The sequence below is a fragment of the Sinocyclocheilus grahami genome, unplaced genomic scaffold (assembly GCF_001515645.1).
Source record: "Sinocyclocheilus grahami isolate Dianchi unplaced genomic scaffold, SAMN03320097.WGS_v1.1 scaffold490.1, whole genome shotgun sequence".
Lineage (NCBI taxonomy): Eukaryota > Metazoa > Chordata > Actinopteri > Cypriniformes > Cyprinidae > Sinocyclocheilus > Sinocyclocheilus grahami.
Window position 1 is genome coordinate 746,605 of NW_015505669.1, and position 25,195 is coordinate 771,799.

The window sequence follows — 25,195 nt, forward strand, 5'->3', positions numbered from 1 at the left end:
CTGTTCTCAAATACCAATGATAACAAGAACTCTGCATGCACTCTCTTCTCTTATCTGGGATACTCTTCTTCTGTTTGTTTACACTGGTTTTCGAAACAGCGCCACCACTCTTGCCTTTTTGTGCAACAGCAGCTTCTCCGGTCACGTGATCCTAGCTCAAATCTTATTGGACGGCCTGTGTTTTCACTTTGCTAAACTGAAAAGATTCATTGGACTGGTTCGGAAAAAAACATTCGCATTTTTCCGTGCCCAAATGTTCGCGCTCTATGTAGAAGCATCCATAGAAATCTACTGTTTTATTCTAGCGTGTCATCGCCTCCGATATTCATTTCGCTTTTTCGTGGTCCGTGTGGAAAGGCCTTTAGTCATTACACATTCTAGAGCTGCAATGCATCATGTATGATACTTGCTCAGAACTGCATCATGAATGCATTCTCAGTGTTTGCTCTATTTTTATTTTGTCAGCAGGGGCAAATGCCTACTTTATCATCTTTACCAATGGGCAGTCCTTTAGCCCAGCCGGGGTCTGTTGGAGGGGCAGGCAGTGGGTCCTCAGTGGGCTCTCTGGGTCCCAACAGCATGAGTGGGGTTCCTCCATTGTCCACCACAACACAGTCAATCAGCCTCCCCCAATGCTCACCCTTCTACCAGAATTCTCCTTCCCCAGCTCATAGCCGCACACCCACGCCAACACCGGGTTCCCAGACACCCCAGCCTCACACACCCAGCCTACCCCAGTTAGCCACGAGCGGCAGTCAGCAGCAGTTACCTCCGTCCGCCAGTTCTGACAATGCCATGCAGCCTCAGCAGCAGTCATTAGGAGGAACTCCTCCTGCTGTGTCTCATAGTGGCCTCTCTACGCCAAATGCCAGCCAGCATCCCCGCACTCCAGTGAGTACTGCCGTTTGGTATGCAACAAAAATCCTGGGGCCTCATTTATAAAATCTTGCCTAGAATGATCCTAAATGTGAATGTTTGACAACTTCTGAAATGTTCCTACGAGTAATTTATAAAATGTCCATACGCACAAAAATATTCCTAAATGCATTCCACTTTGAGGAAGTACAGTGTTAAAGGGATAGTTCACACAAAAATGAAAATTACCCCATGACTTACTCCCCCTCAAGCCATCCTGGGTGTATATGGCTTTCTTCTTTACAATTGGAGTTATATTAAAAAATGTCCTGGCTATTCCAAGCTTTATAATGGCAGTGAATGGTGGTCGAGATTTTGAAGCCCCAAAAATTGCATCCATCCATCATAAAAAGTACTCCACACGGCTCCGGGGGGTTAATAAAGGCCTTCTGAAGTGAATTGATGCATTTGTTTAAGAAAGATATTCATATTTAAAACTCTATAAACTGTAATCTCTAGCTTCCACTAACTGTTGTACATGCTTTCATGAGAGATCCGATTGTATTTGTCTGAAAGAAGAAAAATCGGGAGTAATTAAAATTTTTTGGGTGAACTATCCCTTTAACAAACGCATCGACTCCACATTTAAAATAGCTACAAATTTCCCTTTATGGTTCAGAAGTATGGCCTCCATAATCAAGCTTAAAGGGTTAGGTCACCCAAAAATGAAAATTTAGGCTGTTGGCATCCTAGGTCTGTATGACTTTCTTCTTTCAGACGAATCCAGTCTGAGTTATATAAAATTGTCCTGGCTATTCCAAGCTCTATCATTGCAGTCAGCGGGTGTTGCAGTGCTTCAGTCCAAAAGAATTGAAATGAAATGAAATAAGCGCCCATCCATAAAAAAAAGTGTCTCACACGGCTCCGGGGGTGAACAAAGGCCTCCTGTAGCGAATCGATGCGCTTTTGTAAAAAAAATAACCATGTTTAAAACATAATAATCAATTTAATCTAGCTTGCGCTCACTGTTGTAAACGGAAGCAGTTCCGGGTGGATGACGTATGAGGTCAGCTTTGCGCATACGCCGCTCCAGTGTTGCCAAGTCCACGGTTTTCCTGTCCGCGCCGTTCAGAAGAGATCAAAACAACGGTCACGAATTAGAAGTACAAAACGAGGATTTGTAAAGAAGAATGTCAGAGGATTTCGATATAAGCCAAGAGGAGACTAAAGAACTGTGCTAAAGTAAGGAAACTTTGCTTCCTTTGCTCCTGTTAACAAACGTTGGTTTTCACGAGACTCACTGGCGCATGCGCAGCACTTTCCTCATACGTCATCAGCCCAGAACTGCTTCCATGTACAACTGTTGGCGCAAGCTAGATTAAAGTGATTATTACGTTTTGAATATGGATATTTTTCTTACAAAAACGCATCGATTCGCTACAGTAGGCCTTTGTTCACCCTCTGGAGCCGTGTGAGACACTTTTTTTTTTTTAATGGAGGGGCGCTTTTTATTTCCCTTCTTTTGGACTGAAGCACTGCAACACCCGCTGACTGCAATGATAGAGCTTGGAATAGCCAGGACAATTTTTAATATAACTCCGACTGGATTCGTCTGACAGAAGAAAGTCATATACACCTAGGATGCCTCGGGGGTGAGTAAAACACAGCCTAATTTTATTTTTTCTGTGAACTAACCCTTTAAATATAAAAATATAAATGTACTTAATTATTTATCAGAAAACCATAGATAATTAATGATTTAATTTCAGTGACGTGGCCTCAGTTTTGGATCTCTCTACACTTCTTTTTTTTTTTTTCCTCTCCTGTCTCAAGTTGTCTCATAAGGGTTCTGTACCAGTGGACAGCCAGGCTGTTACCCCTGCCTCCGTCAGCAGTGCAGACACATCATTTCAGCACGGTCCTTCAGACGCCACAGCCACCCTTGAGCCTAAGGTGGAGGTCAAGCAGAAAGTAGATGAGGATGAGGATGAAGAAGGCATGACAGGAGGTAAAACGGGAAAACATGAAGATATTAAAGCTGAGGAAAAGCCTGAGGTAAGAAATGGAAGTTTCATTTTCAGTAAATAAGAATTCTGAAGTCTAAAGAGTATTAATTCTCCCCCCTTTCTTTAAAAATTATTCAACGTGGATTGACTGCTTTCTTTGTGACTTATCAGAAAAAGAAAGAGGAGCCGAGTGATGGTGTGCCAATGGAGACTTCTTCCACTGCAACTGGGGAGAACAAAAAGCCAGACATAAATTCTGAGCCTAAAGAAGAGGAGGAGGGTTCAGGGTCTACAGCAAACCACAGTTCACCTTCTGGATTCCCTAACAAAAAGAAAAGTATGATCAGAACCCACCTTTGTATTTTAGCTGCTAGAGTTGTCTTCAGTATGAACCCAACCACTGGTACCTTGGTATTGATGCTCTAAGCATATAATGGGCAACAATTAAATAGCCATGAAACACATTTAATCTCACACATCAACAGATACATTTTACTCTCTATTTGACCACAGATATGTTTGTAATTTGATGCTTTAGGCTTGCTTAAATTGAATCTCACCATCAGTAATGACTGAAGCGTTGATTTCAGATTTAGTTTTAAGCCATTAGAAATATTTTAAAGGGGTCATATGATGCGATTTCAAGTTTTCCTTTCTCTTTGGAGTGTTACAAGTTGTTCGTGCATAGATAAGATCCCTAAAGTTGCAAAGACTAAAGTCTCAAACCCAAAGAGATATTCTTTATAAAAGTTAAAGGGATAGTTTACCCAAAAATTTCAATTTTATGTTTATCTGCTTACCCCCAGGGCATCCAAGATGTAGGTGACTTTGGTTCTTCAGTAGAACACAAACAGGTTTTTAACTCAATCCGTTGCAGTCTGTCAGTCATATAATGTAAGTTAATGGAATCACGGCTTTGAGAGTCAAAAAAACATACACAAACAAAACCAAATTAAACCCTGCGGCTCGTGACGATACATTGATGTGTAAAGACATGAAACGATCGGTCTGTTCAAGAAACTGAACAGTATTTATATAGTTTTTTTTAACCTCTGATTCACGCAATGTCTGAACTGTCCTGAGCGCGTTCGCGTCTTCTTCTTCAGCCGGCGCGTGACGCATCTTCTTTCTTTACGGCAGATCGCAGACTTATAAGTGCATTACCACCTATCTCTCAAATGGACCATTTACACTCCTAATTGAGATTGTAGATAGTGTCAGTGGTCCATTTGAGAGATGGGTGGCGGTAATGCACTTATAAGTCTGCGATCTACCATAAAGCAAAGCCTAAAACACCTCGTTTAAACACGCCCTACATGTCTACGTCACTGTGTGGGAAGATTTGCATAACACTGCCCAAATGTATACGCAAAGAAAGAAGGCGTAACTTTGATTCTCGCTGTAGTATTGTTGCTGCTGCCGCCGCCGCCATGTCGTGGAGATACTGTGTTTCGTAGTGAAAGCGAAACTACTTCGTTTGGCCTTTCAAAAGAGGACACAACTAGAAATCAGTGGTTAAATTGTATTTACAACACTGTTCCAGAACAGTTCAAACCAAATATTCAGATGTGTGCAGCGCATTTAATGGAGGACTGTTTCCTGAACCTACAATGCCAGCTTGTTCTGACTCACAACCTGTAAGTATGTTCTCATATTTAAAGAATTTGCCATTGATTCAAATGCGAATTTTGAGCAGTGTAGTGTAGCGCTTGTTGTTTGTCGTTTCTCCGATCACAAATGCAGACATGGTTTTATGTTTATGCGGCACGATGTAACGCAAAGCGTAAAAAGACAGTATAAGTCATTATAATCCGTAATTATGTCCCCACTGGATGCAACAAATGCCTCGTTTGTAATGGGCTTTATTGTTTTTGTCTCGTCGCACCGGGACACAACATTACAATATGGTAAGGGGCATAACATTTCCGTCACACGCTTGAGGTATTCGGCCAATCACAACGCACTAGATACAGTGGGGAAAAAAAGTATTTAGTCAGCCACCAATTGTGCAAGTTCTCCCACTTACCAATCAGAGCACACCTCGCTTTTCAAAACGAGGAGCTTTGTAAAAATCGACGTGTTTCAGAAAGGTGGGGCATAGAGGAGAAACAATAATGTTCAGTATGTGGAAAATAATACCTAAAGCTACGGCATGCTTAGCAAACCAACATGTTACTGAACAACTAGCCTGACTGAGACCTGGATTCGTCCAGAAGACTCAGCAACCCCAGCTGCTCTTTCGAACAATTTCTCTTTCTCTCATACCCCCCGTCAGGTTGGCCGGGGTGGGGGCACTGGTCTGCTCATTTCTAACAATTGGAAATACTCAACCCACTCTCCCCTATGCAATTACAACTCATTTGAATCCCATGTGATCACTATAACAGCTCCCGTAAAACTCCAGGTTGTGGTAATTTACCGCCCTCCTGGGCAAATTCTATCCGCCTTCCTAGAAGAGATGGATGGGCTGCTGTCCTCATTCCCGGAGGATGGCAGTCCACTTTTAGTCTTTGGCGACTTCAGCATTCATCTGGACAAGCCTTATGCTACAGACTTCCATTCACTCCTTGCTTCATTTGATCTCAAACGACTTACCACCACAAGCACGCACAAATCAGGCAACCAACTTGACTTAATTTACACACGCAGTTGTACGGAATGCTGAATCCCTGACAATTTTCAAGCGACAGCTGAAAACTCATCTCTTTCGAAGCTACTTGACTTCATCATAAAAAATAAAAAAAAGTATCTCTCTCTTTATTTGGTGTAATGCAATGTGTTTACGTGGTTTAAGGTTAAAAAAACATTATTTTCCACATACTGTACATTATTGTTGCTCCTCTATGCACCGCCATTCTGAAGCTCGTCGATTTTTACAAAGTTAATCGATCTGAAAATCGCGGTGTGCCCTGATTGGCTAGCTATCTAGTGCATTGTGATTGGCCGAATACCTCAACGTGTGATGGAAATGTTATGCCCCTTACCAGGTTCAGGAAACTTTCCTCTGTAAAATGCGCTGCACACACTTGAATATTTCACTCACGATGTTATGCAAATCTTCCCACACAGTGACGTAGATATGTGGGGGCGTGTTTGAACGAGGCATTTTAGGAAGCTGTGGCTGAGCATTCACTTTTATGAAAAATATCTCTTTGGGTTTGAGACTTTAATCTTTGCGACTTTATGAATCTTCTGTATGCACGAACAGCTTTTAACACTCCAAAGACAAAGGAAAACATGAAATTGCATCATATGACCTCATTAAATATTTACTATTGCATGTATTTCCAGATTTTAAGAACGATGTTGTAGTAATTCTGATTCTCTTACTTGCTTTGTCGTCAGTTTTTAAGCCAGAGGAGCTGAGGCAGGCCCTGATGCCCACACTGGAGTCTCTTTACCGCCAGGACCCTGAGTCTCTGCCCTTCCGCCAGCCTGTGGACCCTTCACTACTGGGAATACCAGTACGTCTGCTGTCTGGTCACAACCACCTTAATACAGTGCTGTTTTTGGCCTAACATAACCATACTATTAAAGTCCCCATGAAATCAAATTTAAAGTATCAATATGTTAGTCTTAAGGTTATCTATAAGGCAGTGTGCTCCAAAACAGTGACAAAATTTGCATTTAGAAGATATAAGCATTCAAAGCTTGCAGTTCGTCACTTCCACCAAAACGGCTCAATGAATTTTTTGACGTCACATCGTACTTCAGCTTCTCATCAAACTTTCTGTCCAATCAAATGCTCTCTAGAATCTGAAGCGCCCGCCCCCTACACTATAAAATAGACGCTGAAGTCTACGGGTGAAATCGGTCACTTGTCCACAGAATTAGTATTTTCTGTACAGTGAATGGCACCTAGTGCACTATATAGGGGACAGGGAACGATTCAAACAGTGTAAATATGCTTTCCATTGAGGAAAAAAAGAAGTCTGGTTTCGTGCCGTCTCACTCTAACCACCGCACCGCGCACACACTCTGCTCCGGTCCAGAGACACGATAGCACATAGCAGATCACATGCGCGAGTCGGCGCAGACCTCAAAATGTATCGGCGCTATTTGAATTCTACACAGAATGCTATATCTTATAGCAATATGGATGAGATTGTGGCTGGCATACCCTGTCAAATGCGGCTTTACGGAGCTCAACGGCTCTAGCCCAAGCTGTGATATAAACGAACGCTATTGGCTATTTTAAAAAGGGGTGGGGCTGCTTTATATGTCCCGCCCTGTCTTCCCGTTTCAGTTAAAATGACGTCAACACATAGAGTAACGCTGCGTGTTTCTAAGCATTTCAGGGGACCTTTAAAGGATAATTCGCTGGTTTTTTTTTCCAAGCAGTTTTGCATTGTTACAATGTTAATAATACATGTAAATGAACAAGGTGTACTCTTTCTCTGTTACGTACACCCAGACATCCCCTTTTATCAGCAAAAATCAGGCTCCAGCAGACTACTGACACCTTCAAGGCTTTTGTTATAACTACAGATTGAACTTCTGAATTTTTGTTTTCTAGCCACGGCCAATCAGATCAACAGAGGGGCGGCGGCAAAGTCAGTTTTGATCAAATAAGAGAATGCCACAGCCCCTGTTCTCTGTTTTCTCTAATCATGTAGCACCGATTTCAAAATGTGCATTTTTTTTTTATAGCAAAGCTGAATTTTCTTTCAAAATTTTTACTGACCATAAACGTTTAAATGTGTATAATTGGAAATGTGCATTATTGGGAGGAATCCGTTGTGGGATTTCAAATGCATTCTAAATGCTGAAAATGAATGTATTAAGTTAGTTCTCTCACATGTAAATGGATATTTCTACTTGACTAATATTCAACATTGTCACTTGTGATGAATTACAGGACTATTTTGACATAGTGAAGAATCCCATGGACTTGTCTACTATCAAACGGAAGCTCGACACGGGCCAGTACCAAAGACAATTTTTTTTAAGATCATGTATTATTTATGTTCTTATTCATTTAAATCTCCTGACATCCACTTAAAATTTTAGTCAGTTTCTTGAAACAAAAAGTCATAATTTTTACAAGGCCATTTTTCACCATCTCTGTGACCCTTTAAATCAAATGGCCTGTTTGTGCCTGTATAACTAATTTTGGTTGATCATATGTTAATGTTTTCATAGTACATAGATATATTGTAAATAAAAGAGGTATATTTCTCATTGTATGACCCATTTAATGTCTTGTCATGATTTTCAGTGATTTAATTTCAGTAATTGCTTGTAAACCTATACAAAATGTATGAAGATTAAGCCAGTGTCATGAAAGGAGCAATTCTTATTTTTTTAAAGAGACACCTTTAAAATGCCTGTTTGCTTGACTTTGTGGCTGCAGTCTTTTTGTTTATGTTTAATGTGCTCATGTGTCCATAAGTCTCAACAACACCCTTCGCAATTGTATCTGCTCCTGTTTTGCTATAATGGGTTTTCCTCATTATACATGTAAATGCTAATCTGTGCTTTGCTTTGGCTTTCTGCTTGTCTCTGTTGTCTCCCTCCTTATTCCTCCATTTCTGTCCTGTCTAATGATTTTCTTTGTCAACACTTTTCTTTTCCCCTGTACTTTGATGTTTGTCGTGTCTGCTATCGCCTGCTTTCATCTGACCAATCATCTGCCCCTAAACCCCTCCCTGCTCAAAAACCCCTGCTCCAAAATCCTGCATGATGACTGGCTCCTCTGGCGACGATCCTGTCCTGCGCTCGCCCTTTGGCCTGTCTGCCCTGCCCTGCCTTGTCCTGCACTGATTGGTGGCTACCTCCTCGTTGCCTCTCTGTGATTGGCTGTGTGTTGGCGCATGGTGTAGTTCACCAAAATATGGGCTTCTTGCTGACAGGTATCACTTCTGTGAAAAGTGTTTCAATGAGATCCAGGGTGAGAGTGTGTCCTTGGGAGATGACCCATCCCAACCTCAAACGTAAGTGATTTCTTTCACACTATTTTTAATCAGTGTTTTATTATAGTGCGATCTTTTTTTTTTCTCCGTCAAAACAAGTTTGTCAGTTCTTTCTAGTGTCTGCAGTATTTTTATAAGTTTTAATAAGACTTATGCCACAGAAGTTTGTGTGATAATGTCACATTCCTAGAGTTAAAACCGTTTACAGATGTAGTACATTTTCTATCGTGTTCTGTCAGACTGACAGATATTTACAGGTTTTGGAGTAATTTATTATCTGCATTCAACTACACAAGTAATAAGGACAAGCATTTACACCACTGACCTCAGAATGTGGTTTTAGTGATCCACACACACAAATCAAGTGTAAATGCACCCAGAACTCATTATGCAGTCAAGTGTAATCCGTTTTCTGAACACAGAAAATGCGTAGTAATTGCCATGTAAAGGGCCTAAGAGTTAATGTAACAAAATAAAACTTGAGATTTTGAAGCAGATGATAAATGCATCTTTGATACTGCAGAATCCTTTTCTTGTTTTAATAATTTTACAATTTGCATGTATTTCCAGATCGATCAACAAGGATCAGTTTGAAAAGAAGAAAAATGACACGCTCGACCCTGAGCTGTAAGTTCATATAACCTTGATTCCAATTTTGTTTGCTCATCAAAATTCTCAGAATTAACACTTTTTCCCCCCCTCATTTTCTCTGTAGATTTGTGGAATGTATGGATTGTGGTCGTAAGATGCATCAGATCTGTGTTTTGCACAATGACACTATATGGCCATCAGGGTGAGTTTGCTGCAAAGAAATTGATTACAACTGTCAACTGAGAGTGCTCTTTGAATGGTGTTTCTAACCCCAACATTCCCTTTTTCCCTCTTTTAGCTTTGTGTGTGATGGCTGTTTGAAGAAGTCCAACAAGAACCGTAAAGAAAATAAATATGCTGCTAAAAGTATGTAATTCCATTTTCAATGTTTTCTTCTCACTAATAGTCCAATTAATAAAGACATTTAAACCATATTTGTTTTTTTTTCTTTTTGTTCAGGGCTTCCACAGACCAAACTAGGCATCTACTTGGAAACGCGGGTTAATGACTTTCTGAAGCGACATAATCACCCAGAATCTGGTGAAGTCACTATTCGTGTTGTTCATGTCTCAGACAAAGTGGTGGAAGTCAAACCAGGCATGAAGTCTAGGTGAGATAGATTACGACCAGACACTCACGTTTAATATAACACATTTATTTGTTGGATGTTTCAAGAATGGTTCCTTCAAAACAGTCTGTCATTTATATTCTTGCTGTGAAGCCACGTTTGTTTATAATGTAAAGCTATAAATCGAGGTGGGCCTATAAATTATAATAATAACTGTCATCATTGCTTGTTTGTCTGCTTGGATTTTAATGACATCCTTTCTTTTTTACAGGTTTGTGGATAGTGGAGAGATGGCAGAGTCTTTCCCATACCGAACGAAAGCTTTATTTGCATTTGAGGAGGTTGATGGTGTTGATGTCTGTTTTTTTGGGATGCACGTGCAAGAGTATGGCTCAGATTGTCCACCCCCTAATCAAAGGTCAGGCATATGTAACTGCTTTTTATTATTTGATGGGTCTGTTTTTGTTTCTTGCTAAAGTCCCCCCCCCTCCATCCTTTAGACGGGTTTACGTATCCTATCTGGACAGTGTCCACTTCTTTCAGCCACACAGTCTGAGAACAAGTGTGTACCATGAGATTCTTATAGGATATCTGGACTATGTCAAAAAACAAGGGTAAGATGATACTCCCCTATCCTACTGTCAGCCACTAACTCACGCTCACATGCTTTTTTGCCTTGTGAAATTCTTAGTTAAACCTTTTGTAAACCTTTTTAGGTTTACCACAGGACACATCTGGGCCTGCCCTCCTAGTGAAGGAGATGATTACATCTTCCACTGTCATCCTCCAGACCAGAAGATACCCAAGCCGAAGCGGCTGCAGGAGTGGTATAGGAAGATGCTGGATAAAGCTGTAGCAGAGCGCATTGTCCATGACTACAAGGTACAATTTAGACACTGTTATTGTAAAAATGTTTCATTATAAATGTTTTCACTTTATCAGCTTATTAATGTGTGAACAAAATGTGCTGAAGTATTGAGTTTATTGAATTATTATTATTATTATATATATATATTTTTTTTACAGGACATCTTCAAACAGGCAACAGAGGATCGTCTCACCAGCGCCAAAGAACTGCCCTATTTTGAGGGGGATTTCTGGCCCAATGTGCTTGAAGAGAGTATCAAAGAACTAGAGCAAGAAGAGGAGGAAAGGAAGAGGGAGGAGAACAGCACATCCAATGAGAGTGTTGATGTTAGTCTTTAAGCTCTCGCTTATCTCGTGTTTTGTTCCCTTGTTAAAGTGCTTTTTTACAAAACTTTGAACATTTCTCACCGTTTCTCCAGACAACAAAAGGTGACAGCAAAAATGCCAAGAAAAAGAACAACAAGAAGACGAGCAAGAACAAGAGCAATTTAAGCCGAGCCAACAAAAAGAAGCCGGGGATGCCAAATGTGTCCAATGACCTTTCACAGAAACTCTATGCCACAATGGAAAAGCACAAAGAGGTATGAAGAGGACTAAAGCCTCATTTCAATGTGTGTACTAAGATTGTAGCAAGAAACATTGTCAAACTTTTAGTTTTTGTCAAGTTTGGTGGCATCCTGGTCAATATTTTTTATGTTAATATATGCATTGGCATAATGATTTTTTTTTATCTCAACATTTTTCTTCCTTGTAAGGTGTTCTTTGTTATCCGACTGATTGCGGCACCCAATTCCAATTCTCTCCTGCCCATTGTTGACCTGGATCCTTTGATGGCATGTGATTTGATGGATGGTCGTGATGCCTTCTTAACACTTGCACGGGATAAGCACCTGGAGTTTTCTTCAATGCGGCGCTCCAAATGGAGCACCATGTGCATGCTGGTGGAACTGCACAATCAGAGCCAGGACCGCTTTGTCTATACCTGCAATGAGTGCAGGCACCATGTTGAAACTCGCTTCCATTGCACTGTTTGTGAGGTGAGGACTATAGAATGGGAGGGGTGGGAAGATTGCATAAGATCATTATTATTTTTACGTGTTTTATGTGTAAAGCTGATATGCCGTTTTTCTCAGGACAGACACAAATTGAGACCCTTTTTGCTGTGTCCTCTATTATTCAAAATGTGTGCCAGGAATAACAGGATGTCTGCTCACCCTAGTTATAGAAATAATCAGTTGTACTTAATGCTGGTAATTAATGTCCATTCATCCAGTACACTATTTAATGATTCTAACCTCTCCTTCACAGGACTATGATCTCTGCATCACTTGCTACAATACAAAAGGTCACAAGCACAAGATGGAAAAACTGGGCTTGGGGTTGGATGATGAAAGCAACAACCAGGCTCCTTCCTCAACACAGAATCCTGGAGACTCACGGCGTCTCAGTATTCAGAGGTGCATCCAGTCTCTGGTGCATGCCTGCCAGTGTCGCAATGCCAACTGCTCACTTTCATCTTGCCAGAAAATGAAACGTGTAATTCAACATACCAAAGGCTGCAAACGTAAAACCAATGGTGGTTGTCCTATCTGCAAGCAGCTCATCGCACTCTGTTGTTACCATGCAAAACACTGCCAAGAGAACAAGTGCCCTGTGCCATTCTGCCTCAACATCAAGCAGAAACTGAAGCAACAACAGCTCCAGCACAGGCTACAGCAGGCCCAGATGGTGCGTAGAAGAATGGCCAGCATGCAAAGGACAGGCCAGCAGATTTCGGGAGGCAATGGTGGGCTGCCATCTCCTGGAAACAGTAGTACTACTGGTCCAAGCACACCAACACCAAGCACTCAGCCACCTACCCCACAGACGCCCACTCAGCAATGCCAGACTCCAGTGACTCAACCTGGCGTTGGAGGTGTTCCATCACAACAGCAACAGCAGTTGGCAGGGATAGCCCATCAATACCAGCAAATGACTGGAAGTGGTGGGATGTTGAATTCCTTGCAGCAGCCCATGATCCCACAGCAGCAGCAACAGCTGACATCAGTTCAGCATCTTCAGCATGCCAACAACCTTCCTCCATATGTGCAAAGACCTCCAGGCTCCTCTCCACTTTCTCAATCAATGGGAAAGCCAGGCATGGTGCCAGGCAGCTTCCCTCAACAGCAACAGTCGAACTTGGGGCAGCCTGTGATGCATCAGCTACCTGGCCCCCCACCTGCTGCTGTAGAAATTGCCTTGAAGATTCAACGAGTCGCAGAGACTCAACGGCAAATGGCTCAGCAAAAGATCCTGCAAAGAAACCAGGCCCCTGGAATGATGCCTCCACATGGTCTTCATCAGGGTCCCCAAACTCAAAGCCAGATAGTCATGAACCTTCCTGGAGCTGCAATGGTTGGGCCTCAGGGAATGCCACCCCAGACACAAGCAGCAGTGGCCCGAACTCACATGGATCAGCAGCAGGGAATGATTACAGCAGGCATGCAGCAGCAGCAGACAGGACCTCAGGCTCAGCTCCCTCAAGTCCAGTTACAGCAGGGCCAGCAAGGAGCACCCCAACTTCAGGTGCCTCCACAGCAGCAGTGGACTGGTCCTGGCATGCCTCCTCAGCAGAGACCTGGGGTAATGAACCAAATGGGTCTGCAAAGAATGGTTGCACCTCAACAACAACAACAACAACAGCAGCAGACAGTTGGTCAACAGCAGCAGCAAGGGCATTCTGGTGTAATGGGAATGATAAGTGGCCAAGGAGGGGCTGCACCTGCAGGTGGTGGCCCTGGAAATCACTCTCAGGCTGCCATACAGGACCTCCTAAGAACCTTAAGGTTACCCAGCTCTCCCCATCAACAACAGCAAGTCCTGAATATACTACGTTCAAACCCTCAGCTCATGGCAACCTTTATCAGGCAACGCGTTCCTAGGTACCTTGGTCGAGGCGGGCCTGGAGCAGGAGGTGGGGGTGTAACAGGAGGACCTGGTGGAGGTCCAGGAATCATTGATGGCCAGCAAATGAATGTAAATCCTGGGACAGCTCAAGGAGGTATGCATATGGCACAAGGAACTAGCATGAATCAGCTTCAGCAGCACCAGCTTCAGCAGCACCAACTTCAGCAGCGGTCTATGATGGGAGGGAATTTGCAGCAACAACAGCAAATGGCAGTATTACAACAGCAGCAGCAGCAACAACAGCAGCAGCAAGGTGTTATGCCCAATCAGGGTGCCAACATATCTAACATCTCCCCCCAGTTCAGAGAAATAATGAGGCGGCATTTGCAGCAGCAGCAGCAACAGCAGCAGCAGCAACATATGGAAAATAATGCTCAGTTCCAACATCCTCAACCACCCCATCAGCAGGGTTATCTTGGCCAATCTGCAATCCCCCCACAGCAGCCTGGCCAACCTCAGCCTGGCGGTCTCCAGCAGCAACAGGGAGGTACCCAGCCTGGGACCCAACAAAACTATTCTGGGTCTGTGTCCCATCAGCAGGTTGCAGCAGCTCTGCAACAAAGGTTGCAGCTTCACCAACTTCAGATGCAGCAGCAGCAGCAACAACAACAACAGCAAAGTGCTATGGCAGGACTCCAAGGTGCTGATGTACGTCCTGGAGGCGGTGGTCCCCTCCAGCAGCAACAGATGCAATCGGCTCCGATTGGTTCACAGCCTCAAGCCATGCTTCAGCAAGCTTTGCAGCAACGGCGCCTCCAGCAACAACAGTCACGTTTAGGAGGAGGATCTCCTGCTCAACACAATCCCATGAGCCCCCAGCAGCAGATGTCTCAATCTCCCCATTTGCAGGGCCAGCAGTTGCCTAATTCTCTAAGCAACCAAGTCCGCTCACCACAGCCGTCGCCTCGGCCCCAGTCCCAGCCCCAGCCACCAAACTCTAGTCCATCTCCTCGCTTGCAGCCCCAGCCTTCACCCCATCGCATCTCGCCCCAAACCCAGATGGGATCCCCTCACCCAGGTCATCTTTCTCAGCATCACGGTGGCATGGTTGCTCCTCCACCTTCACAACAACAACCGCAGGCATCCCAACAGCAGCAACAGGCTAATGCGATGGACCAGGGCCCATTTGGAGGAGACCAGAGTGCCATGCTTTCACAGCTAGGTGGGATGGGAGCCTTGCATGGGCAAGGGACAAATGACATGCTGACAAATAACCAAGATATGAATCACTCGTTAGATTTGATGTAATGTTGCAGTGTTCAAAGAACTGTCCTGATTGCCAGAGTTTGGTAGCAAATCTAGGATTTACAAAGACTGTCATCGATAGTATTATTATTACTATTATTATTTAATATTTTTCTTATGTAATTGAAAAGAACTGAACTTCCTATGGGAGATACTACATGTGCAAGTCAACAAATTAAGTTAAATGAATGGTAAATTATTGCTGTTAATATATAAATATATATAAATATATTTTTTGCCAATTGAGTTCAAAGGGTTTTGGGTTAAGAGATGGAAAATATTTCCTCTTGGTATATGACCAGAAATATTTTTGGGGTTAAGAAGTCTGTCTTTTTTTATAGATATTTAAAAAAAATTTAAAAGTGGCATAAAATTATAAAGCAAAATGCGTAAACAAAATGGACTATTTTTATTTTTTTTTTCCTCAAAACAGTCAAGAATGTCATCAGTTTTGGAGAGTATTCGATTTATTTTCTCCAATGTAATGATTATGAAAATGATGGCATTGGTAATTATTTATTACTCTACACTTTTGGTTTGCTAATAGATATTTTCCTGTTCTTCTGTTTTGGACAATGTATGGCATATACTAATTGAACCTACAATTTTTGAAGAGTATATTTTTGTTATTGATAGAACCTGACTATAAAAGGATGAATTTATATTCTTCTACTTCCCCCTTACTAGTGTGTGTTTTTTTTGATGGCTTGTTGCATGGGAAATATTTGTCCTGTGCATGTCACAGTTTTCCCACCCTCATACACCCCTGTCCCATGAATGTTTTCATTATGCCCTTCTCAGTAATGGAACCTGATGACACTACAGGTGTGTTTAGGACAGTGTAGGGAAATTTACTGAGACTAAATGTTGATGGGGGATTATGGATTTCGCAAATAATCACCCTGGAACTACCCGCTTTCATCTCTGACTACCAAGTCCTTCTCTTTCCTCCCACATCTCCCCAGCAAGGAATTGTTGACACGCATCTCTAGTGTTCTGAACTTTGGGATTTAAGTGGTCTCCTTAATGTATATACAAAAACTGAAAATAAATTACTGAAAAGGAATTGTCTTTGTAAAAAAAAAAATATATATATATATATATAGTGTGTGTGAATGGAGATAAATGGACAGATGTTTCTCTTGATTTAAGATCCTTTGAGTTGAAGAACTATGGGCAGCTTAGACTTAATCTGAGAGATTTTTATACATAAATGGAGTGCAAGTCAGACAAGCACCAATGCGCCTTTGTATGTGTAATTCATTACAAGGATTTCATTCATGTAATAAACTAACACTGACTGTCATTATCTCCATCCTGTGCACAAATACAGTAGGAAAGACTTTGGATGGTCTTTTTGATTATATGACAATAACCTATAAATTAATTGTTTTGCTTGGTTAAAGGGTGATGAATACAAAACAGAGGCAATATGGCTAGACTTATTTTATAAATAATAACAATATTTGTTTTATATATATATAGATATATTTAATTTTATTTTTGCGAATAAAAAACTTGAAGCTGATTCAAGAGTTGATATTGAATTACACTTTTTCAAAGATGAATTGATGCAACATGACACTGCTGTCATACCATATACGTCCCGCTTTGGGAATAATGAGTAATATCATGGCATTTTAAGGAAATGTCTTATGGGTGCATATAGAGGTATATAGATTATGATTCACTGTACAAACCATGGCAATTTGCTTTGAACTGTAAATTACTTCTTTTTTTTTTTTAACGGACTGGAAAACCAACCATACAGTTTTACGGTTCCTAGTTTTGACCACTTTTCTCTTGCTAACACTTTGGTGCTTGCTGAGAGGAGCAACAACTTGCTCTGAGTTCAGTCGTTTTACTGTTTGTTTGGTTGGTTGTCTGTTCTTTTTTTTTTTGCAAGTTAAGTTATGGTGGTCAGATTTTTTGCCAATTATTTAATTGTACATTAAAATATGTTTGTACCATTCAAAAATATTTGGCTTCTGGTGTGGTGTAATTCTTACATTGTAGATGTGGAGCTGGAACAATGTCAACCTAAGGTGGTTTGAGACAAAGTTAATCCACACATTGCTGATTAAATATAAAAAAATTAATGGATAATGATACAGTTACACCAAGGTTTTATTTATGGCATCATAATACCAAGTTTTCTATTTTAAAGTGCAAATACTTTTAATAGCAAAAGCAACCACAGACATTTGGCACAGACATAGTCTATCAAATATATACAGGTCACATGATGTCAGATATTAAACAGTTGAGCCCCCAGAGATGGACATTCCTAGAGGCTAAATATACATTTGCCTCAATATAGAAATCATCAATATTTTATTTTGGTCTTCAGGTCTCAGTTTTCATCTTGGACTAAAATAACACCAAATATAAACAGTAGTCAAGTTAAATCTAACATGGTAGACTACTGTGCAAGATGGTGCATACTTGTCAGGACAAAAAAATTGCACAAACACTGCAAATAGATATTAGCAAGCAAGTGTTGGGAAAAAAATAAAATGCAACTTTATTTCATACACATAATTACGCTCAAAGTTAGAGCATAATTGTGCGATGATGAGGAGTGCAGTTTTTTTTCCCCCACACCATAATATTTTGTTTATGAAGTGTCAAGAACGGCACACAACGCTGTATTTTGTATTTAACATATTTTAAGTATCAGGAGGCCACTAATTCTAATTTACTACATTAGGTGCAATTTAAATTGAAGGTCAAGATTAGAATGTTTACCAAGTATACAGTATATATATATATATACACACATACATACATACATCCACGTAATGTGAATATGTATGTGACAACTTTGCTTTTAGGAATACTTAATTGTGCGACTTACTCTGAACTACCATTATGTATTTCATGCAAATACATGACTAGACCAAATGAAGATTATCCCATTTAGTTAAATCTGTAAACTTCACTGCAATCCAGTATCAGAGAACTGGCTTGATTTGTTTCATGGTCAATACAAGTTCACAATTTCATCATACTATCAGTACTGTCATTAAATGGACTGTTACTTTGATTGATTGTAATCGCGGAAACATTTTGGAAAGTTTGAACTCATTTAGAACTAATAGTGCAAATAAATGTAGTCTGAAACACTGGCGGAGGTTGTGCAAGCACATAATCAACAATGCAAAACAAGGGATGTACCAATTCTCGTTCTGACCCCCCTCAGTCTCTGTAATGTTAGATCTCCATCTCCCAGCTCCTGAAGAAGCCCCTTGCTACCAAGGCCTCTCTAAAAGTCACAGTCAGTGAGTTGATGGTGATATCTGTCACAATGACCTCCTCTGGGCCCATAACTGGACTCCAGTCTTCAGGTAAAGGAGATATAGTCATTGCCGCTGATTCAGTGGTTGGAATCCAGCGTCCTCTCCTGACATGCTCTGAGACACAGAGTACATTTTGTACATATTTTGACCTTCATCATGTTATATAAATGTTAAAGAATCATATAAACAATTATTGTACAGGGTACTGTTTTAGATGCTTTTAGACGAGTTGTTTTAAGAACACGCTTAATTTAATAATACTGTAGTTGTGTCCCACATTACTACTTGTATTAATAAGGGCAAATAATAATGCAAAAGTAGCCTACACAAAATTAGGACACACCAAGTTAAATGTCATTTTTAACAAATCTCTAAATGAATATCCATTTTTACATTATAATGTAAAAATATATTAAATATTTGAACATTATATATACAGTGCTGTGAAAAGGTTTCTGCCCCCTTCCTGTTTTTAACATTTTTTGCATATTTGTCACACTTAAAAGATTCAGATCATCAAACAAATTTTTATATTACACAAAGATATTGCAAGTAAATACAAAATGCAGTTTTTAAATGATGATTTCATTTATTAAGGGAAAAAAGCTGTCCAAACCTACGTGGCCCTACGTGAAAAATTAATTGCCCCCTCCTGTTAAATCATGAAAGAACTGCAATTAACCACATTATTTTAGAAAGCTGAGTTAAATTTCACTAGCCACACCCAGGCCTGATTACTGCCAGACCTGTTGAATCAAGAAATCACTTAAATATCTCTTATGCCCACCAAGACTGAAATACAGTAACAACAGTAATACTGTGAAATAGTATTACGATTTAAAAGAATTGTCACCTATTTTAATTTAGAATGTAATTCATTCCTGTGATGGCACAGCAGCCATTACTCCAGTCTTCAGTGTCACGTGATCTTTCAGAAATCATTCTGTAATTAATTCTGTAATATTTTTTTAAAATTTATTATTGGTATTCAATAATTAACAAGGGTTCTTATCACTAACAAATTGTTTTGCTGCTTAATATTCTTGTGGAAATGTTTTGTGGAAAACATCAAACATTAGGATTTATTGATTAATAAAAAGTTTAAAAGAATTGCATTTATTTGAAATAGAAATATTTCTTTACTGTCACTTTTGATCAGTTTAATACATTCTTGCTCAAAAGTATTGATGTTTGGTTTTAAATTTTAGCTTTGCCATCACAGGAATAAAATAAATTTTAAAATATATTAACATTACTATAGTAGAATTATTATAGAAATATTTAATATATTAAAATAGAAAGGTTTTTTGTAATAAAATGTCACAATATTGTTTTACTGTATATTTGATCAATTTAATTATGCTTTACTGAACATAAGAGACTTTCGAAAACTTAAAATTTAACTTAAATTTTAAACTTTTGACTGATAGTTTACATACAGTGATCAAATTTAGAGAACAATCTATAAATACTTGATTTTTTTCTGAAATATTGTTAATCTTCATCGCTCAAAATTTGAAGGAATATTAGCTGTAGGTATACCACTGTTCTACTAACATGTTTGACTAAATAACCAAGGCATTTCAACAAAAAACATTATTTTGTCGAAAACACAGTGATACAAACACAGTGACAGTGAATACAGTGTTCTTAGCTTCAAGGAACTGCTTTACCCGTTTAGCAGTGTGACGGGGGGCATTGTCTTGCGAGAAAATTGCTGGCTGATTGAGAGTTGAAGAAGAGAGGTGCTGAAGGAGGTTCTGATAAATATTTGCATTCACCCTGCCATGTAGCTGTATAAGAGGCCCAACTCCTGCAGCAAAAAACATCCCCCAAACCATGACACTTCCTCCTCCACCTTTTTATCACTCTTGCTTTGTGACATGGTGCTCTATAATGCTGGAAAATGCACGGATCATCACCAAATTTCTCATGGATTGTTGGAAGAAGTCGCTCTTGCAGGAAGTTTTGATACCAATCTTTATTCATGCCCGTGTTTTTGGTCAGATTTATGAGAGAGCCCACTCCCTTGGTTGAAAATCATCCCCACATACGGATGGTCTCAGGATGCTTCACGGTTGGCACAACACAGGACTCATGGTAGTGTTCACTTTTTCTTCTCCGAACAATCGATTTTCCAGATGTCCCAAACAGTCGGAAGGGAGCTGCATCAGAGAAAATACGATAATACGATAAAATCGCATGCGATATTTAATGCGCATCTTGTCAGTAAAGCCGGTTCTGTATCGTGCAGCCCTACTTTGCACCAGTCTTCTGCTGTCCAATCCTTGTACTTCCTGCAGAATTTAAGTCTGTCCTTGACATTTTTTTTGGAGAGAAGTAGCTTCTTTGCTGCCCTTCTTGACAGCAGGCCGTTGTCCAAAAGTCTTGGCCTCACTGTGCGTGCAGATGCGCTCACACCAACCTGCTGCCATTCCTGAGCAAGCTCTGCACTGCTGGTGACACGATTCCGTAGCTGACTCCTCAGGAGGAGATGTCTCTGGGACGTCCTGAAGACTTCACTGAGTTGAACCTCTCTTCTTGAAGTTCTTGATGATCTGGTAAATGATTCTTTCAGAAGCAATATTCTTTGAAGCAATTTCCTTGCATGTGATTTTGATGCAAAGCGATGATGGCTACATGTGTTTCTTTGGAGGCAATCATTGCAAACAAGAACACAATGATTGGAAGTGATTATTCCCTCCTTTTATAGCAATCAGTCTGCTCTTACAATCTAATTAGTATGATAGTGATTTCACCTGACTAGTACTCATTCACTTTCACATGTGTTGCTGATATGATTAATCAATTCATGTTAGCAGGTCATTTTGTGTCAGGATAAAAAAACTGTGAAATTTGCTTTTTTTTGTGAAAAGTAAATTATTTTGGCCAATGAAGCTTTTAGCAGCTATTTAAAATGCATCTGATCACTCTACACAATAATCTAGAAACAATGTGAATGAACACCACAACAGCTTAAGCAGCAAACTTTGCAAAACACAAAATGAATGCCACTGCCAAAACTTTTGGCCATGACTGTACAGCTGTTTACTTTGTGTACTGATTTAGTGTCAAGAGAGTTTTTTCCATCCTCAATAAGGCTGACAAAGAGCACTACAGTCTTGATATCAATTTAGGTCAAAGTGACAAATATGTCTGCCCTCTGACCAACTAACATACTTACTGTTTAAAGTGTTGCTGCCAGTTTTAGTTCCTCCTTGTCTTGTGTCCTCTTCTTCTTCCTCCATAACCCCCTCATCATCATCGTCCTCATGATCTTCTTCTTCTCTTCTATCCCATTCTTCCTCAGAAGTCTCTCTGGATGTTTTCTTCTTTTTCTTGTGGTGGGTTAATCTTTGATATATACAAGCCCCTGTGGACTGGAACCTTGGGTCAAGTGAGAGCGGGAGATGTGCTGAAGAATTCTCTGTAGCTTTGTGTGCGCTGCGCAGATCCATTGCGTAAATGTTCCTCTTCAAGACAGCAATATATGGATAGACACAGAATTGTTATTAATAACTAGACTATAACTATGAAAACATTTTTGTTCATTAAAATAAATCTTATAAAGCTGGACCACAAAACCAGTCATAAGGGTCAATTTTTCGAAATTGAGATTTATACATCATCTGAAAGCTGAATAAATAAACTTTCCATTGATGTATGGTTTGTTAGGATAGAACAATATTTGGCCGAGATACAACTATTTGAAAATCTGGAATCTGAGGGTGCAAAAAAATCTAAATATTGATAAAATCACCTTTAAAGTTGTCCAAATGAAGTTCTTAACAATGCATGCTACTAATCAAATATTAAGTTTGAATATATTTACTTTACTTTACTTTTAGTCATTTAGCAGACACTTTTATCCAAAGCGACTTACAAATAAGAAAAAGTAATTAAAACTAAAAGCTAAAACTCTATAAATACTATATATATGCACACACATTTAATAAAATAAAATAAAAATGACAAATGCATACAACATTTCAAAACTAAAACCTTTAAATGAAAACAAAAAAATAAAGCTAAAAACAATTCAAAAATATTAAAAGAACAAAAGGTATGAGTATAATAATGATTCTAACATAACACTAAGCCAAACACCAAAAAACAACTACATATGTGTATGTACAGCCACATTATGCACAGTATACATTCAATATATATATATATATATATATATATTACTTCATTTCCATTTTGTATGTTGAAGTACTGAAATAACTCAAAATAAATAAAAGAAACTTAATAAAAAGCCTATATAGACATAATAAAAACTAATAAAATGACACCATTACTACAACTGTAACTAAAACTGAAATAGATAACGAATACAAATCAAAGTACATTAGTTCATCGGTAATCCTAAAAAAATAACACTGAGGCAAACACACAAGCTAAAATAACAACAACTTACTGACACATAGTAAGAAACAGATTATAAAAAACTGAAACAGAAGTGGAAAGAGGAGAGATAAAAAGCGATACTTATGTCCTTTGCCGGTGTCCTGCCCGGTGGAGTCGCACGGTAGAGTCGATGGTCTTTACACTCTTCGGTCTTCACACGACCGCTTCCGTGGTAAACTAAGCTTCTTTTTAATTTGTTTAACAAAACTCAAATTGAATTCAGCTGGACACACTTTCCTGTTTATCCCAACAAATGGCCCAGCAAAGCGCACGACACTGACAAGGTACGCGATACAGATATTTACGGTAGGAAATGTACAAAATATCTTCATGGAACATGATCTTCACTTAATATCCTAATGATTTTTGGCATAAAAGAAAAACCAATCATTTTGACCCATACAATGTATTTTTGGCTATTGCTACAAATATACCCCAGCGACTTAAGACTGGTTTTCTGGTCCAGGGTCACATATTAGATTAAACAAATATTAGAAAGAAAACTTATTTCAGTTAGTTGTCAAGGCAGCATTTCTAATTTTCTTTTAGTTTAACTGGAAATAAAATAAAAACTGTAATTGTAATAAATAAAAACTAAAATAAAAATAAACTAGATCTAAATAGTAATATATTAAAAACACAAAAAATTATAAAAATGGCAAAAGTACTTTTGACAAATGACCAAATTAAAATGAAAAGCAAACAAATAAAGGTTTTAATATTAATAAAACTATAATGGTATATACATAATACTAAAATAACACTGGACAGACATGATTTTAATGATAATTTAGCAGGGAAATAATCACAGTAATGAAGATGTTGTAGTGGTCATTACCTGCATGAAGAGTCTTTTCGGTTTTGGGCCTCTTTTACGCCACCTCACTGACCTTTCTCTCTCTTCTCTGTTTGCAATTCGAAATAATGAGTAAAATCAGTGTGGACGAATTAATAAAATACTAGTGGCTGAAAGTGAAAGAATGAATAAGGACATTTCATTTTTAGAACTGCTCACTTTTCCTCATACGCTAAAACCAGTCGAGGGTCTAGAATGTGCTCCTCCGGCTCCCATGTGCTGTACCTTTAAAGTCATTCAAACACAAAACGGCCACATACACATATTTATTGACATGACATGCAAATAAATAAACAAAATATCACAGCCGCTACAGAAATAACTGTAAAACTACCAGGAAATAAATATTGAGAAATGTAGAAATTAAGCTTATCCCATAATAATAATAATAATAATACTAATAATACTTACTTGGGAGGCCACCCCTTCCACTTCAATAAATACTCGACGTGACCCTTAAACATTAGAATAAAAAAAGACAAACATATATAAACCAATACTACATTTAGATATATATTTTTCTCGATGAGATTTCTTCTGAATGCTTTGTTTTTGTCTGTGCGTGTGCGATGACGTAATGATACGGTTTCGTAATAAAGAATTAAAGGAGGGACGACCCCAAAACTAACAGCTCCTCCTTTTTATTTTAATCCCGAGATTTCATGAGACCAAAAGTAACGGTCGTTTATCAAGCGTTATTTGCAACTAGCCGCATGTTTTAATTTGATTTCAAAGAAACGGAGAGCTACGTCTGCTCGCACTAATAACCTCAAAATGCTGTTTTAAAATAAATAAATAAAAATAAACCTCAGGTGCTGTATCTAAATGGCCAAACTTTACATGAGTTGTTAGATAAATAAAACTGCGTGGTCTCCATGACTACGAATAGCGTCACCACCCGTTCCAAACGCGTGCTGTGCGACATGCGTCATCATCGAAGTTATTAAGACTACAAACACACTTCCACGCTGTTGTGTTGTGAGGGGGACGTGTGTGTCCTCGCCCCTTTAACATGGCGTGTGTGTGCAGCGGGCAAACACAGCTACACGCGCATGTCACTTACCTTTCTAACTCTTTTCTTAATGATCGACTCCACAGCGAACACTTGCTCACCAATCGCGGACAGTTCCATCAGTTAAGTTAAGCTAAAAGAATGAAGTAGCTGTCAATGTATCTTTGCGCTTTTCCTTCTTGTCGTTAAAGTAACTATGAACATGCAAATCCCATGCACTGTTAGAATGGCTGCACACGTTCCCGCTCTTCCGCTGCCTTGTTTACAATTCAGCATTTAATGTTTTGCACTGCTCCATTTCCTTGCGCTAGATGAGCACTTTTTAAACCTGCGACACATCTGCAGCGCCCCGCGCGCCCCCGTGCGCCACACAGAGGCTCGGATTATCAACACTCGTCTTTTGTTTCTAGCAGGATTTATGTGGTTTGTGTTTTTTACCTTTCAGATTTGCTTTTTGCAATACAAAATATGAAATAAAGGAATAACGTAATATTAAATAAAGGAATAAATAAATTATTTTGCTTACATGCAGCATTACAATGTCATCTATGGGCAATAGATCTCAAATCTCTCATTGACGAAGATGCACACTATTTCTGAAAGAAGTCTCTTATGATCGCAAAGGCTG

The 25,195-nt window shown here is 39.5% G+C and overlaps 2 protein-coding genes across 2 annotated transcripts in view; one reads left to right on the top strand and one right to left on the bottom strand.

Moving 5' to 3' along the window:
• The window catches only part of LOC107554018 (histone acetyltransferase p300-like), a 29,549-nt gene extending 12,581 nt beyond the window's left edge, over positions 1-16,968 (top strand). The window contains exons 14-30 of the mRNA XM_016236369.1: positions 466-891; positions 2,689-2,910; positions 3,033-3,198; positions 6,207-6,325; positions 7,720-7,816; positions 8,626-8,794; positions 9,344-9,400; positions 9,489-9,566; positions 9,663-9,730; positions 9,824-9,974; positions 10,204-10,350; positions 10,433-10,546; positions 10,649-10,814; positions 10,959-11,126; positions 11,219-11,380; positions 11,555-11,836; positions 12,108-16,968. Of these exons, the coding sequence (XP_016091855.1) occupies positions 466-891; positions 2,689-2,910; positions 3,033-3,198; positions 6,207-6,325; positions 7,720-7,816; positions 8,626-8,794; positions 9,344-9,400; positions 9,489-9,566; positions 9,663-9,730; positions 9,824-9,974; positions 10,204-10,350; positions 10,433-10,546; positions 10,649-10,814; positions 10,959-11,126; positions 11,219-11,380; positions 11,555-11,836; positions 12,108-14,993 (5,478 nt within the window). The 3' untranslated portion in view covers positions 14,994-16,968. The remainder of the gene's footprint in view (positions 1-465; positions 892-2,688; positions 2,911-3,032; positions 3,199-6,206; positions 6,326-7,719; positions 7,817-8,625; positions 8,795-9,343; positions 9,401-9,488; positions 9,567-9,662; positions 9,731-9,823; positions 9,975-10,203; positions 10,351-10,432; positions 10,547-10,648; positions 10,815-10,958; positions 11,127-11,218; positions 11,381-11,554; positions 11,837-12,107) is intronic.
• A 79-nt stretch (positions 16,969-17,047) lies between these two features.
• LOC107554058 (chromobox protein homolog 7-like) lies at positions 17,048-24,907 on the bottom strand. Its single transcript, XM_016236437.1, has 6 exons — positions 24,619-24,907; positions 23,967-24,010; positions 23,715-23,780; positions 23,538-23,604; positions 21,474-21,762; positions 17,048-18,403 (listed from the first exon to the last, which is right to left on the bottom strand). The coding sequence occupies exons 1-6, from the start codon at positions 24,685-24,687 to the stop codon at positions 18,204-18,206; spliced, it is 735 nt and encodes a 244-aa protein (XP_016091923.1). The 5' UTR covers positions 24,688-24,907; the 3' UTR covers positions 17,048-18,203.
• Positions 24,908-25,195: the final 288 nt, after the last annotated feature.

Excerpts from the sequence above, each read along its gene's own strand:
- LOC107554058 (XM_016236437.1), bottom strand. The coding sequence starts at position 24,687 with ATGGAACTGTCCGCGATTGGTGAGCAAGTGTTCGCTGTGGAGTCGATC. Across the intron at positions 23,781-23,966 it reads TGGAAGGGGTGGCCTCCCAA|GTACAGCACATGGGAGCCGG; the intron begins GTAAGTATTATT and ends ATGACTTTAAAG. Across the intron at positions 18,404-21,473 it reads TGGCAGCAACACTTTAAACA|AGCATGTCAGGAGAGGACGC; the intron begins GTAAGTATGTTA and ends TCTGTGTCTCAG.